General features: G+C 50.7%; 2 protein-coding genes across 2 annotated transcripts in view; one reads left to right on the top strand and one right to left on the bottom strand.

Annotated features, from left to right (window-relative positions):
- Window positions 1-14,578, bottom strand: part of Hers (Histone gene-specific Epigenetic Repressor in late S phase) — a 262,505-nt gene that overhangs the window by 188,769 nt on the left and 59,158 nt on the right. The gene's annotated exons all lie outside the window — the stretch shown is intronic.
- Window positions 37-12,954, top strand: LOC126533913 (iripin-3-like). The gene is made up of 5 exons (XM_050181132.3): window positions 37-360; window positions 3,151-3,374; window positions 4,555-4,786; window positions 9,388-9,707; window positions 12,538-12,954. Exons 1-5 carry the CDS (start codon window positions 208-210, stop codon window positions 12,869-12,871), a joined length of 1,263 nt encoding a protein of 420 aa, XP_050037089.3. The 5' UTR covers window positions 37-207; the 3' UTR covers window positions 12,872-12,954.

Genomic DNA, 14,578 nt, shown 5'->3' with positions numbered 1-14,578 from the left:
ACCATCCTCGCGAGGTCGGCAAACAGAAGAAGAAGATCGAAGGAGCGGGTCCCGTTCCGCACGCCGAGCAAAACCGAAAAAGACCGCGAGCTCCCCAGGCACCGGTGGCGCCTGTTCGATCTAGCGCCCTCTGAAAGCCCGTCGCGCACGGCCAGAGTTCTTCATCTCCAACCCGTGGTAAAAGAAAACAGAACCCGCGGCGAAGACATGAGTGGCACGGCGCTGGGCCAGCCGCCCGTGGAAACCAAGAAGACCGTGTCCGGCGCCAGAGTCCAGCAGCTGCAGGCGACCAGGGAAGCGACCGGCGGCTCCGCGGCTGTCCAGGCGCTCAACAACCTCGGCCTCGCGCTCTTCCAGCAGGTATAATATGTGCCAACATGGCAGCGGCACTCTGAAAACGTCGGCGGATCCTACCTATAATACGCGGGGAATCGGTGGTATAGATGGTGCTTGCTTCGACGTTTACTGAACTGTTCACTTCCCCTCTTTAGTAAGGCAATGAACGGGGCTACTTGGTGGACGTTCATGATTGTATTGCGCTTATAGCGTTACACTGACGAACATGAGGGACAAGACGCGGACGCACGTAATGCAATCACGTCCGCGTCTTGTCCCTTATGTTCGTCAGTGTAACACTATAAGCGCAATACAATCATGCACTTCTCCCCAATTTTTCGCTTCTACGTGCCAAAGATTCCGCGTAACGGAATTTTTTTCTTCGTATATTCAAATTGCAATCCAACGCTATCATGTCTGTGTAGGTTGTGCGTAAGTCGTACTTTACAAATTTGCTGGCTCATCTTCTTTGAGAAATTCTACTAGTTCAGTGACGCCTATGCACCACGCGTAGGGCCCACGTGGTTCGGGATGATTTTTCCGTCACGGTCAACGCCGCCGACGCCGGAATTTCTTGCGACGCGGGGCCCTCAACACTACCGCGTCAGAAACAAAAGAAAGCTAATAGGAAATAGGCCCCCACCACGTGATCGGCAAGCGGTGCCCTCTAGCCGCCGAGCGCGCGATGATTGGGCGAGTAGAGCGCACACCTCAGTGTTGCCAGATTGGAACGTCGGCACGACACCAGAAACTCGCTAAAGTTTCCCCAGATTTCACCAGAAAATAAAATTGCCTTAAAATGCACAAAAATGGCCAAGAATTAACATTGGTCAAGCACTCATTTTATTATGTATATAAAATCACGATGAGAAGCCTTTAATCATCCCTTGGAGCATCGTAAATGTCTGAATGAAACCAGCATAGCATATCGTCTGTGATGATGACGAGCCTGTAATCATCGCTTGGAGCATCGTAGATGCCTGAACGAAACCTGCGTAGCATATCGTCTGTGATAGTGAACTTCACGCAACACCCCTCTCTGGAGGCCAACGTTGTGCGAATTCATACAATGGAATCCAAAGTTTTCAGCGACATTTTGTTCCTGTACTTGGTCTTAACACACGTGACCTGACTGAAGACACGCTCCACCAGTGCATTCGACACTGGGCAAGAAAGACATGCCAGTGCATACAATGCAAGGTCCTGGTAGGGCTTTTCCCCCATGGCATTTTTAAACTTCAAAATTCTAGCCCAGAATGTTGCAGAATCCTCAGGAAGTTTCCCGTCGAAGACGGCCTGCGCAACAGGTTTTTGTGATAGCGAAACGAGCGGAGCGTCAGCACGTGTGTTGGCTGGCCACTTGACGCATTGCCGATGGCCCGGTGTTGCTCTTCCCGCGCTTCCCACGGTAAATTCATTCCTCCACTAGAACAGCCGGTGCCGTCTATTGAAACGACTTATATATATACGTGCGTTGAAACCCAGCGCTAGCATCACACGCTAGCACAACCCTTAGCTACAGTAAGCTTTATAGTTCACTGTACTCTAGCTGTAGCACAGCAACACAGGGATTTCATGAGGAATAAACAAATACAAATATAGGCCTTAGAATCGTGGCGGCCGCAGGCGCTACCTAGTGTTAAATGTTTGGATGAGCAGCGCGAGTAGACGGTAATTTCGGTAGAGTGGTTTTCCCCAGATATCCCCAGATTTTGTCTGGTGTAGTAGTTTGTTGGCCTGGCCACCAGGAGCTCTACATTTTCACCAGATTTCCGAAATCTGGTGGCCAATTTCACCAGATGGCAACGCTGGCACACCTTAGAGTTTCCTACAAAATACTAGAGGGGAACTCTGGCGCTGCAGTCGTTGACCCACCATGGGAATGATGGGAAGTGCATGGATTTGTCTGAACTTCGTGCTTGTGGATTCAGACGTTGGTGTGGCTGTGTTTACTACGCTTTATATGCTTTCATTGTCATAAATTTCAGAGCAATCTATACTGTCTGAAGTGCAGAAGACAGTGCGAAACACGCTCCATCAGCACTAATTGCAACGATTGAGCTAGTCGAGGTGCCCAAATCGACACGCGCCAAGCGTCTCAAGGCACTGGCATGCCCGCGAGAAATTCATAAGCGCGTTTCACATCGCCTATCGATGCACGGCGTCCGTTGTTTAATGGTTTCAGTATCAGGTTTCTGTGCTAGAGGTCCTGTGTTCGAATCCTGCCGTAGCACAATTTTAATAATGTATATTTAATTAGTTACTACGCAATATATTGTTGAAAATGAGGAGCTTGCAAAGTCATAAAGCCGTTTGAAGCCAGAATGACGAACTTTAGGCAAATCCATGTACTTCCCATGATTGTACAACCACTCACGTAGACACTAGCTCCAGAGTTCCCTCTGGTAATTATTGTATGAAACTCTATGGCTGCGCACAGCAGCGGGAGGCCCCATCTCGGCCAGGGTGTCACTGAATGTCACTGCGAACCAAACGATGACTTGAAAGGTCGGGCCAACTCTCCCGAGAGTGAACACGCAGGCAGGCCCCGAAGGAAACAAGGGGGGCGAACGTTGGAGAGGGTTCCCTAGCCGAATCGATGTCACGCTCCTATACCTAGCTTGCGCCCTCCGCTCCTTCCCCCACGGCCGTATTGCAGGCGCTCTCCGTCTCGATGCGGCTGCTTACCCCAACACGTGTATACCCCGACGATGTCTTCGATGTTGCCAGGGGTCGAGACTGGCCCTGCATTCGCATACGACGCGCCCCCTGTTTTTCTTTCTCTACGCGCACGTGTAACCGACCTGGGCGCAGGTGGCCGATCACCTGGACAACCACAACGCGCTGCTGTGTCCGGCCGCCGTGGCGGCGTCCCTGTTGGCGTCGCAGGCGTGCGCCGGGGGCGAGACGCGGCAGCAGCTGGTCGAGCTGCTGGTCAAGGCGGGGGGCAAGCTCGAGCACCTGCAGGAGGCCACGGTGAGCGCTCTCGAGGCGCTCGAGGGCGACACGGCCAACGCAGAGGCCGCCCTCGCCTACAGGTATACGAACCTTGCAGAGGGTCCTTCAGCTTGTGCGTATAAGCTTCTGGGCAATCCGTGCGCGGTATACCGGGTTACCGTAGAGCTGTGGACGGCAGATGAGGATTTATACTGAGAAACGCGGCGGTGACAAACAGTCACTATAGCCTGCTCGAGCTAATCAGGCATGTGATTTACGTGCTTTTCAGTCTAGCATTGCGACTTTATGAGCTTAACCTTTTCTCTGTTCTGTAAAACTTGTATAGCTATGCCATGTATAGTTACCTATGCCCGTAACATATAACGGTCCTGTCAATTTGTTCCCAGATTTTCTTTCTTTTCTGCCAAATAAATTTCAGGATCCATACGCGCTCTGAAAAGCTTTGAAAAACCTTGAAAACCCTTGGATTCAGAAATTGCGTTTTCAAGGCATTCAATGTTCCGAAAATTTTGCGAGTTCTGGAAGAACCCTGGAATTTTAAACATTTTTTTAAAGGATTGACTACATTTAGTAGATTTTCTGAAATGCCTGACAACATTCAAGCACTTGTTTCAATAGCTGGCTGATTGCTGCAACGACTGCACGAAGAAATGTCCCAACGCGTTGTTTCGTGATGTTGTGGCCAGGCCACAGCAGGCGAGATCCTGGACGTAGAGATCACGTGAGAACTAAAGTCATATAGCCTCCGTAAGGCAGCATTATTGTTCTGCTTTGGAAGCAGAGTGAAAAAAGCAACAGCATGAAGTAGCAACGGGTCTGAACAAGCGCCGTCTAGAGGTGGAATTTGAAAAAAAGAAAAACAAAGAAAAGAAAGAAGAGCAAATTGTAAGCAGCAGTCGTCGAGTTGTGTCTGTGCATGCTGCTACTCATAGCGAAACCCGATGTAGCGGCACAGCGGACAACCGAACGAGCCAGAGCGAGCTTCAAAATGTCGCGATCTCTCTCCCACGTGATCACCTCCTGAGTCATCACGTCACGAAGCAGTCACGGAAACGAAACCGAAACTGGCCGTCGAAAAGCTCCGTCTATAGATCGAGTAAATTATCTCGGTCGCTCTGGGAGGCTTGTCAGTATTATTTCGCTATATGGTTCGTAGGTGTAGGGACTTCGTCTTAACGCGAGAAATAAGTCTAAAATATAACGTCGCTAGTATACTCCTTCGGGAGGACGCGGCGGACGATCGACGACCGTGCTGCGCAGGATGTTTGTGAGCCGAAACCTCGACGTGAGCGAGGACTGCCAGGAGCAGCTGAAGTCGCAGCTGCGCTGTGCCGTGCACCGGGTGTCGTTCCATGCGAGCTCTCCCGAGGAGGTCGCGGACGCCGTGAACAGCGCCTTCGCCGACGGAAGCCCGCTCATCGGAGAGGTCCTGGCGCCGGACGCCGTAGACCCGACCACCAAGATGGTCGTGGCCTCGGCCTTCCACTACAGGGTACGTTAAAGCCCCTTAGACTTCGTAAAGTAGTGCCACGCTTTGAAGAATGCCGCCTCCTCCTCGCGCGCTCTGGCCGACGCCGCGTCGTTATTGGCCTAATAGCATCACGTGGGCCCTCACGCCGTGCATCAGCGCCATTTTTGCTCGAGAAGCGTCTACGGAGTGGCATGTTGGCGCCGTTGCTACGCTCGGTGTAGGCGGCGCCACGGTCGAGGAGGGAGCGTGAAAGAGAGGAGAAACAAGGAGGAGTGAAGGCGGAGGAGGAGAGAGTCGCTACTTTACGAAGTTTAAGGGGTTTTAGGGCACGTGTTCCTCGTGCGATCTCTTGTGTAGTACATTAAAAGGTCGCATTGCCTTCCGTCCTCTTCTAGTTAACTCAAAGTTAACGTAGTTTCAAAATTACTGTAAACTATATTCGTCCCTCATATGAAGTCGGATGCGTGCCGAACTGTACGAAAGTGATTTGAGCATTTGATTGACCGAGCAACCAACCGAGACTACACCAGACTACACCTGACTGACAGTACTGACTGACGGACTAGATTGGACAAGACTAGGCTTGACTGAACCAGACTAGACTGATTGAGCGACTGGGCTAAATTAGACTGGGCCAAATTAGACAGTACGAGCTGACTGACTGGACTGAACCGCTAATGGGGTTTATATACGTCCTAAGGGAACACTAGCGCAACGAGAGACACCGCAGTAGAGGTTCTTGGACTACTTTTGACCAGCTGAGGTTCTTTAACGAGCCCCCCAAATCTAAGTGCACGAGCACTTAGGAATTTCGCCCCCATCAAGAATGTGCGGTAGCCCCTCCTTAGCGTCGGAACGATGCATCCACAGCTGAGTCACCTAGGAGGGTACTCCAGTTGTGCCCTATAGGCCACTCTGTCGTCGTCGCAGACGAAGAAACGCGCCCGCGAAGTGCGTCTGGAATACAGCGAGTTGAAATTGAAATTCCCGAATGCAGCAGCAACATGCCAACCTATATACGCTAAGATGCGGTATGTTTCACCTTCATCTCTTCATTTCGTAAAGAGGGGCGCGGGATATATCCGTGCATCACGTGATATATCCGTTAGACACATCGAACGAACGGACCATGAAGTCAACCAAAATTAAATTCTCGGGTTTTACGTGCCAAAAGCACAAAACGATTATCAGGCATGCCGTAGTGGGGGACTCCGGATTAATGGACAGATTTAGGTTAGGGGACGCAAGAGGCTTGCGTACGCAAGAGCCAAGGGCGACGGTACTGCGCATGCGTAGTACAGTGGGCCCTACAGTTGTTGCGTACGCAAGCCACTTGCGTCCCCTAACCTAAAACTCTCTAATTTTGACCGCCTGGAGTTCTTCAACGTGCACCCACCACACCGGTATACGCGGTGTTACGTTTCGCCTACAACGCGCGGTAATGCCGGCGCGGATGCAACGGACGCCGGGGCTTTGTTCAAAGCGGCGGACATTTTGGCCCGTCCGACGCGGCCGCAACGCCTACCCGCCAAGCGTGTCCAGGCGTGTTTCAGTGCCACGTGTCTTCGTGTGTGTGTGTGTGTGTGTGCCCACGCTTGTCAAAGCGCGGCATCAGGGGAGCGGAGCTCCCCAAGTGAAGGTTGGCGATGCGTCACTACACTCGGTTCAGCAGGTCTCTCGGCTCGACAGTTCGCGCCGTCGTGGGGTCATGCTCCGCCGTCCCGTGACCTTCATCCCGTGACCTTCTCTTTTGGACCGCGACGCCGAGGGTATAAGAGCAGCTGCCCCCGGACGCCAGGGGAGAGGCTCCGATTTGTACTGTTGAGTTACGTGCTCTCCCGTCTCTCCACTTCGGTCGACCTGACCGGCCGCTCTTTTGCTATGTTAGAATAAACAAGTTGTTCTGTTACCAGTCTTCTCTTGCTTTGCCGGGACCTTCAGATGCTTCCAGTGCCCCAGGCCGCCAGGCCAACGCTACCCTTGGGGCTTGCGACCCATCGGCAATAACGGGCGTCAGCACCGAGACCCCAACAACTCGTGCCAGCGGTGCGATTCCAACAGCGGGCGTCTCTCTCTTTTTTTCGTCGGTCCCATCGAAATGCGGCTGCCGCGGCCGGGATTTGATTCGGGCCCCTCGGGCTTAATTAGCAGCGCAATGTTGTAGCCACTACGCGACCACGGATGAAGCCACGGAAAGCGCAGGGGAAATTACCAGCCGGTTTCTCTATATCGAAACGTAGAAATAATAACGTAATGAAAAATGAGAGCGGACGAGGGGAAAAAAAAATTGCCGCTGAATGGGAACGGAACCCAAATTAGCGCGAACTTATACACGCGCGAAGCTCTACGAAATGCAGCTCAGTCGATGGAGCATCGCGTCGCTATAGACCACCAACTGTAGCTCGACACGGTCGAGCATCGCACGTGTAATGCGGAAACTGTGGGCATCCGCTCTCGCCGGTGGGAAGTCTCATTTCTTGTCCGCTTTCATTTCCCCTTCTCATTTCTACATCTCAGTCTTTAAAAGAACAAACAACAGGTAATTTCCTATATGCTTTTGTGACTTCACTGTCAGTTGGCTCGATGTGGTCGCCTCTAAAAGAAAAATCGTCGAGTCCATCGGTTTCCCCACTTCATCACGATCCTTTCGCGTGCACGCGTGCCCAGCATATATAAGAAATGCAGGCTATGTAAAATTGAATGTTGTGTGCGGCTATAATCACTAATCGACGGAATCGCGCAAGCTGGCTGGAGGAAAGCATCGCGAGGTTTACGAGATAAAAAAAAAAGAAAACTTGTCATCTGGACTTGTCATATACCGCGATGTAACAAAGGAAGCACGTGCAGGTTTCTTCAGAAGAAGAGAAACTTCGCACTTGAGGAAGAAAAGTTGGTCCTGGCCCGGGTTTAGAAGCCGGGAACCAACGCCCTTTCCGGAACGGTATACCTTGTTTCCACCGTCTGAGCTGCGTGTGGCCCTGGAGTTGGACGCGGAAACAGCGCAGAATAACAGAACGCAAGAAAGGGACAGACAGCGGCGTTAACGAACAGCCGAATGTTTATCGTTCTTTCAAGTAGCATATAGAGCGTGCAGCATTGTAAGCAAGATCATCTTAGTCTTTTCTGTTTTTCTTGCCAAGTGGCATAGTATGCATATAGGGTATCCCAGCTATAACGTTAGCCAAGCACTTGAAAATAAAATCTAGAACATGCGAAGACGCAACTATGGAATGGTATTCTGTCATGCAGTGACGTAAACCGCACCAGGAGGACTTTTTTTTTCCATAACTGAACTGTCAATAGTTATATCAGGCAAATTAACTAATATTTTATTTAGTGAATTCAGGAAACGAACTTTTATAGAAATGTAATAACTGTGTTTTATAACACTCGATTCAGTTGTTCTCATTGTGCTGTGTTCCGCGTATTTTATTTTTCGCATTATAAAGAAAACGCGCAAAATAAGAATAACCGGACGAATAATTTCATTAAGCTAAACTTAACTTAAGTAAAATTAAGCTAATTGTTCCGCCTATCGCCTGGAACCTCTGGCGTCATGGCGCGCGACCGCACGCGTAATCATGCGGCTATTTTCATATTTAGCGCGTTTTGAGCGAGTATGCGACCGGTATAGTATCCAACATGCCAACAAAGAACGTCAAACGCAAAGTCAGAGACCCCGAGGCAATATCCTGGCTGGCGGCAACGGTAAAGAAACAATTTATGATAAGTGAGAGAAACTACTTTTCGAAGCGAGGTCAGGATGCCTTACAGCTCGTAGTTAGAAAGCGAAGTACGCCAAGGAATACGAAGCGCGTGCTTGCTGCGGTAAAGCTATAGGGAAACTACGGAAGATATTTTATTAGAACGTGAAGATAGCCGTTTGGTATGACGTCACATCCACGTTCCTCGTCGATGCGCTCGCCTCCGCTGGCTTCACCAGCTGCGTCGCATGCCTGATAACATGGATGATTGAAAAGGAGAGCTCGTGTGCGCCGCAACCACAGTTAAGGCGGCATTATGGACGGCGAAAATTCTGATAAGCAGGAGGAGGCCTGGAATCGACATCGGAACGAGATGAAGAGAAAACGAATCGACCAGGAAATAGACGGAACAGCGCGCCGAACGACTGGTTAAACGCCGCCACATAGCTAGACAACCAGGCTAACCTGGACTTGCAATCAAGATAACCAAGGCTAACCATGCCTTAGCTTTCGCTACGTATATCCTGGCATAACCGAGCTAAGCCACTGCCATATTTTTTTTTTTTCCATTTCCTTCATTTCGGACGCATGCCCTCGCGTCCGCGATGCATGCGGAATCGCCGTCGCGTCTGCTACATCTGTGGCGCCTGCTGGTATACGCTCCGATGTGCTGCTTTAAGCGCGCTGCCGCACTGGCCTCACGTGCTTGCTATACGCTGTCATACTGCTTCACCCTTCGACCGAAACTATAATGAAAGACTGCGCACATTTACGGACTAGCATTTGCCAATGTGCAACGAAGTTGCCACCGCTTCTTAGAATGCACGAAATGTCACTCTCGTGCTATGACAAATCCCTCTCTGAGAGAGAGAGAGAGAGAGACCATTGCCTAATTCTGGGTCGACCAACGCCACGCAGGGCCTTCTCGAGCCGCCGTTCCAGCGCAACCCGACGGAGCGCCGCTTCAAGCCGAACCTGACCACCGAGCTGCTGCTGGAGTTCGAGCGAAGCGCGGGCCGCTTCATGCACGCCGAGATCGAGGACCCCGTGGCGGCCAAGGTGCTCGAGCTGCCCTACCGCGGGGGCGCCGCCTCCCTGTTGCTCCTGCTGCCGGACAGGGCGCGGCGACTGAACGACCTGCGGCAGCAGCTGACGCCGGCGTTCCTCGCCAAGCTGTCCGGCTGCCTGAAGCCCAAGCACGTGCGCGTGGAGCTGCCCCTCGTCAGGATCGAGGCCAGGTGCGATGACGACGATGTTCTTGGCAGATCCCCTTCGAAACGGGGCGGCGACAAGTAGTCACCCATAGCCTGCTTGGGTTTAATCGGGTGTGCTGTATATGTACATGTTTTTCATTCTAGCATTTTGTATTGATCTCCTTAAAGCTTTTGTTTTACTCTTGCTTAAAACTTCTGCATGTATACGTTGTACAGCTAGATGTGCAACAGATTCGGTAGTGTCAATCTTCCCCACATTTTCCCCACCAATACTCTAAACGTCTCTCGTTTATCTCGACTGCTGACCAGCTGAAGCTTCCATCCACATTACAGTGTAAATTTAAGCGCTTCTGGAAGGTGTATACGTTACCTGCGGCTCTCATTGGGTTAACACCTGAGTGAAAAAAAAAGCCTCGAGAGCGCCGCCACGTGGTCAAAATCGCCGCTACTGACATTCAGCAAGTGTTGCTATCGTCGGCATCGAGTCGAATGACCGAGGATGCTATTCTGGATATTGTCAAATTAAGCAGTGTTTGTCAAACTCGCCATCCTGGCTGCGCCGATTGGTTCAGAGGAGTGCTACGGCGTCTCTGATTGGCTCAACATGCCGCCTTTGCAGAATCTGACGGTGTCCAGAACAGGTGGCGTCTAAATCCACGCCCAAGCGACGGCTTCCTTAGCTAGGAGAGGAGGGAGCGTTGATTGTGTGACACGACTGAAATACCAAACGAATCAGCCCAACCCGCGATCAGAGCACACGGAAGGTTTCAGTGCTCTCCCGCTCCGCGCCATTTTGTGTAGTAACGGTTCAGAAAGCCAACCGCTCGCTTGTCATCGCGTGAATGTTCAATATCGCGCCTTTCTTCAGTGAAATCCCGATCCTGACAAATCACGCGAAGGCAAGTGAACTGTTCGCTTTCCAAATCGCTGCAAGATAGCACTACAGGTAGTGCTTTACGGCAAAGCAGCCAATCAGGTGCGCTTCGATGAAAGAGTGCCACCGGTAACACAACATTCTCGACCAATATATACGCCTAGTCTTAGAGGTCACGTGCTGGGCCGACGACGCTGCGTAGGAAAAAGTGGAGGGAATATGACTTCACGGAAGGTTCGCTCGTCGAGGCTTGCGGCTTGACGTGATGCTCCATCCTGATTATCATTCCTGAATGCCCGAGGCGGTGTATTCCGCGAGGAACACGTGGTTCGCTTTGTGGGGGCGTCCGCGTCTTGCCGATTTGCCACGCGGGCACTTAATCGCTATGCTGCAAAAACGAGTTGCAGAAGATTAACAGCTTTATAGCACGTAACCGCATCAAGAAAACTTAGCTTCACATAGACTCCAAGATATGCGTTTGATCTTTACGACTTTTAGACTAAACAGAATACTTAAAGATCGCCCGTTGCAGATAACACGTTTCCAGGGGCTGCATTAACCGAAGTGGCGGACATTATACCTTCACGAGATGTCAAAAATGCCTAATCCACACATTAACAATTTGCTAACAAAAAAAAAGTAGTTTACGGTACATGTTGTAAATGACAAATTGTAATCGATGAATTAGCAAGGCACAGTCACTTGAGAACAAAGTGAGAATCGCACCGGTTTCGCGATATATGCGTTCCAGAAATACGCGAAAATCGCCACTACTGCCGCAACAAAGAATCTTTATAATACTGCCCGTTTTCGGCCGAACTAAATGACCCCACGTCACAACATTTGCAGCAAACTCAAATCATCGTCATCGTCATTGCCAGACTAGCGAGGTCAGATAAGCACGCTGTACAATTCCAATCGTCGTTCCTAGTACAACAAGGCCCGCCAGCAGCCAGCAGGACGTCAAATTGAGGCAGGTTAGGTGCCTATATAGCAGCCCAACGACGATTACATCGTCATTATCATCTAAGAGGGAGAGAGAGAAAATGATAAATGAAAGGTAGGGAGGTTAACCAGGACTGAGCCCGGTTGGCTACCCTGCACTGGGGAAAGGGAAAGGGGGACGGAAAGATTAAAAGAAGAGAAGGTCCACTGGAGATATCACTCGGTCACTCAGTCCGTTATCAGCTAAACTTACACGTGCACCCAGTATGCTAAAGGACAATCGTTATCACGACCGTCCGAGAATGTTTTCAGCCGCACACATAAGACAATCATCGTAGTTACCCCATAACAATCATCGTCACCATAAACTCCACGTTTGGCCAAATTAGGTATCCAGCAGCACCGGAAAATTCGTCACCGCTATCGGACAAGAGTGGAAACGCATTCTTAACAAGACACCTAGTACGGAAAGCGGAAGCACACTGACTGCGTTAATCAGTAAACCTGTCGATCCCTGCGCAAGAATGTCACACCGCTTAAACAGACAGTTCCGGGGAAGCAGAGGCGTGCTAGGTTTAACGGTGACCGGCACACCTGAAGCGCAACACTTTGGCACAACGCGTAATGAAGAATGTTCCAAGGGCGTTAAATGCTCACGTGTATATACCGCTTGCTGCTATTCCTATACTATATATGCTTACACTAGTATATGCATCTGTTTTGGCAAAACTAAAATACCTAAGCCTAACGTGGCGTGCGGTTCGAAGGTTTATACACCCGCTGGTTTCGTTGTATACATATATATATAATTTGTATATACACCTCCACTTTGCTAAAGCTCCCTTATACGGAAGCCTATAGATACACGACGTGCGGCTCGAAGGTGCACCCGCTGGTTTTGGCGTGCGGCTCCGATTTTCTAAAACTCTCTAATAGCTAAGCCTAACGCGACGCCCCGCTCGAAGGCGCACTCTCCGCGCGGTTTCGTTACGTATAAACGTCACTCCTTCTAAAGCCTCGTTCCCCGTGGCGCAGGTACTCGCTGAACACGACGCTGATCCGCGCGGGCGTCAAGCAGGCGTTCATGCCGAGCGCCGAGTTCACCAAGCTGGCGCCCGGGGCCGAAGTGCGGCTCGGCGACCTGCTGCACAAGGCGACGCTGGTGCTGGACGAAGGCAGGCCCGTGCCCACGCTGCCCGTCGACAAGCTCGGCGAGGAAGAGAAGCTGCAGCTGGCCAGGTCGCCGTCCGTCCTGCCGGCCGACGTCCAGTTCGAGCTGACGCGCCCGTTCCTCTTCGTGTTGCGAAGGACCGGCGACGGCTGCATCCTGCTCGTCGGCGTCGTCAGGGACCTCAAGAAGCTGCGGTAGCGAGCCTACCGTTACGGGCTTCGGGGCTTGGCCGCGACGTCTTTGTCCCCCTTCTTACCCTTGTCGTAGTAAAGCAGCTTTGTGTCCACACTTATGTGCCTTCGGTCATATATATATAGCCTCCGAGATCGGGCGGACAGCGCGCGCGGCCCGATCTCTGAGGCGACGCTTCGGCTGTGCGTCTTAGTCGCCCTTTCTAACAAGGGGGGTTTGCTCCGACGTCATCAAGCAAGGCCGCCATATTTCTGTACAGCTATCACGGTGAAAAGCTGCGCTTAATCTCGATCAGCTTATCTTCGGCAGCACAGCGGAGACCGTGAACGAGACAAGAGCGGCCGCCTGCGTTTCGGTCAGCGTCCGCCGTCACGCACCCCACAGCAGAGAATATAGAAAGATAAACAAAACAGAGGGACAGAAGGGGGGAACGATTGGAAGGCGCTGCCTCGGGACATCGAGACGACGATAAGGGGCGCACGGTCGCACCGAGGCCGGGACGAGCCAAACTATAACCATCGGCCGGCGACGGACAAAGGAGCAGCAGACGCCGGCAGAGAGGAGGAACAAGCACGTCTTGACGTGGTAAGTCTTAACGTGGCAGATTATTTACAACGTTGCTAGATAACGGTGGTTTACTTAGTTATTGATTTGTGTGTGCTCTCTTTCCTGTTTCTTTTCAGAGCTGTAATTTCAAAGATTACTATGTCGAAACATTTGCATACTGTACGTAATTGTGGATGTTCCTCTTTTGTGCGATTTTAATGTTACTTTAGAAGAAAGCTTGCTGTCTCAAATGCACTGTTTGTCACCACGAGGAGGATAGGCCTCGTCAGGCATACACAGCCTTTAGCCTCCCTCCTGATGTGGCGATGTATGTTTGGATGCTGTATATGACATTGAGAAAGAGAGAGAATAAACAAAGACGTTTAAACAAAACAAAAAAAAAACCTTTCCGACGTCTGGACGTGGCCTAGGTTTGAATTTGGTTTCTATTGGATTGTATTCAGTCACATTTCATTTGAAAAAGAAAAGCAAAAGCTTCTTCTTGGCCAGTCACCACAGCGGGTGCAAACTCTTATGTAGAAGAAAATCAGTCGACCCAACCACGGGCCAATGTCGAATTCCGCCGTGTTGTCTAATTTGGCACTGGCGGCATTTTGAACCAATCAGAAAGGCAAGCAGCCTCCGAGCACCTCAAAATGCCGCCATTGCCAAATTCGGCGACATGAACGAATTTGAGCTTGTCCAGTCATAGAGTTTCTCATTATAACACCTAGAGGCAAATCTGGCGCCACCGTCTATGGGAGTTTCCTAAGGGGCGCAGTGCCGTCATGGGAATGACGGTATACGTGTATGTGTCTGCGAGGCTTGTGTTGGCTGTTGTTGCAAGAGGCTTGGTCTAAAACGTGGATATGGCTACACAAATAAGGCGTTCTTAAAGTAAAATCTTCGTAAAATGTTTCAATTCATGCATATTACATCTTTACTCACCTACAATGCATGACCAAGCGAAGGAAAGCAAGAACAGACGGTTTCAAAGCGAGCGCGAATCTTGTCGTCTGTCCTCCAACTTTAGCGGCCCGCTGATACTTTTTACGTATCATATAATTGTACATGCAATAACAAGTTTCCATAGTTAAACAAAACATGCTTTTGTGTAATAATAAAGCTAAAACAGCTTTTTACGTGCTGTTTTAGTGGGAAAATAAT

This window comes from Dermacentor andersoni, chromosome 7, assembly GCF_023375885.2.
Source record: "Dermacentor andersoni chromosome 7, qqDerAnde1_hic_scaffold, whole genome shotgun sequence".
Taxonomy (NCBI): Eukaryota; Metazoa; Arthropoda; class Arachnida; order Ixodida; family Ixodidae; genus Dermacentor; species Dermacentor andersoni.
This window is presented reverse-complemented; position numbering and strand designations above follow the sequence as displayed.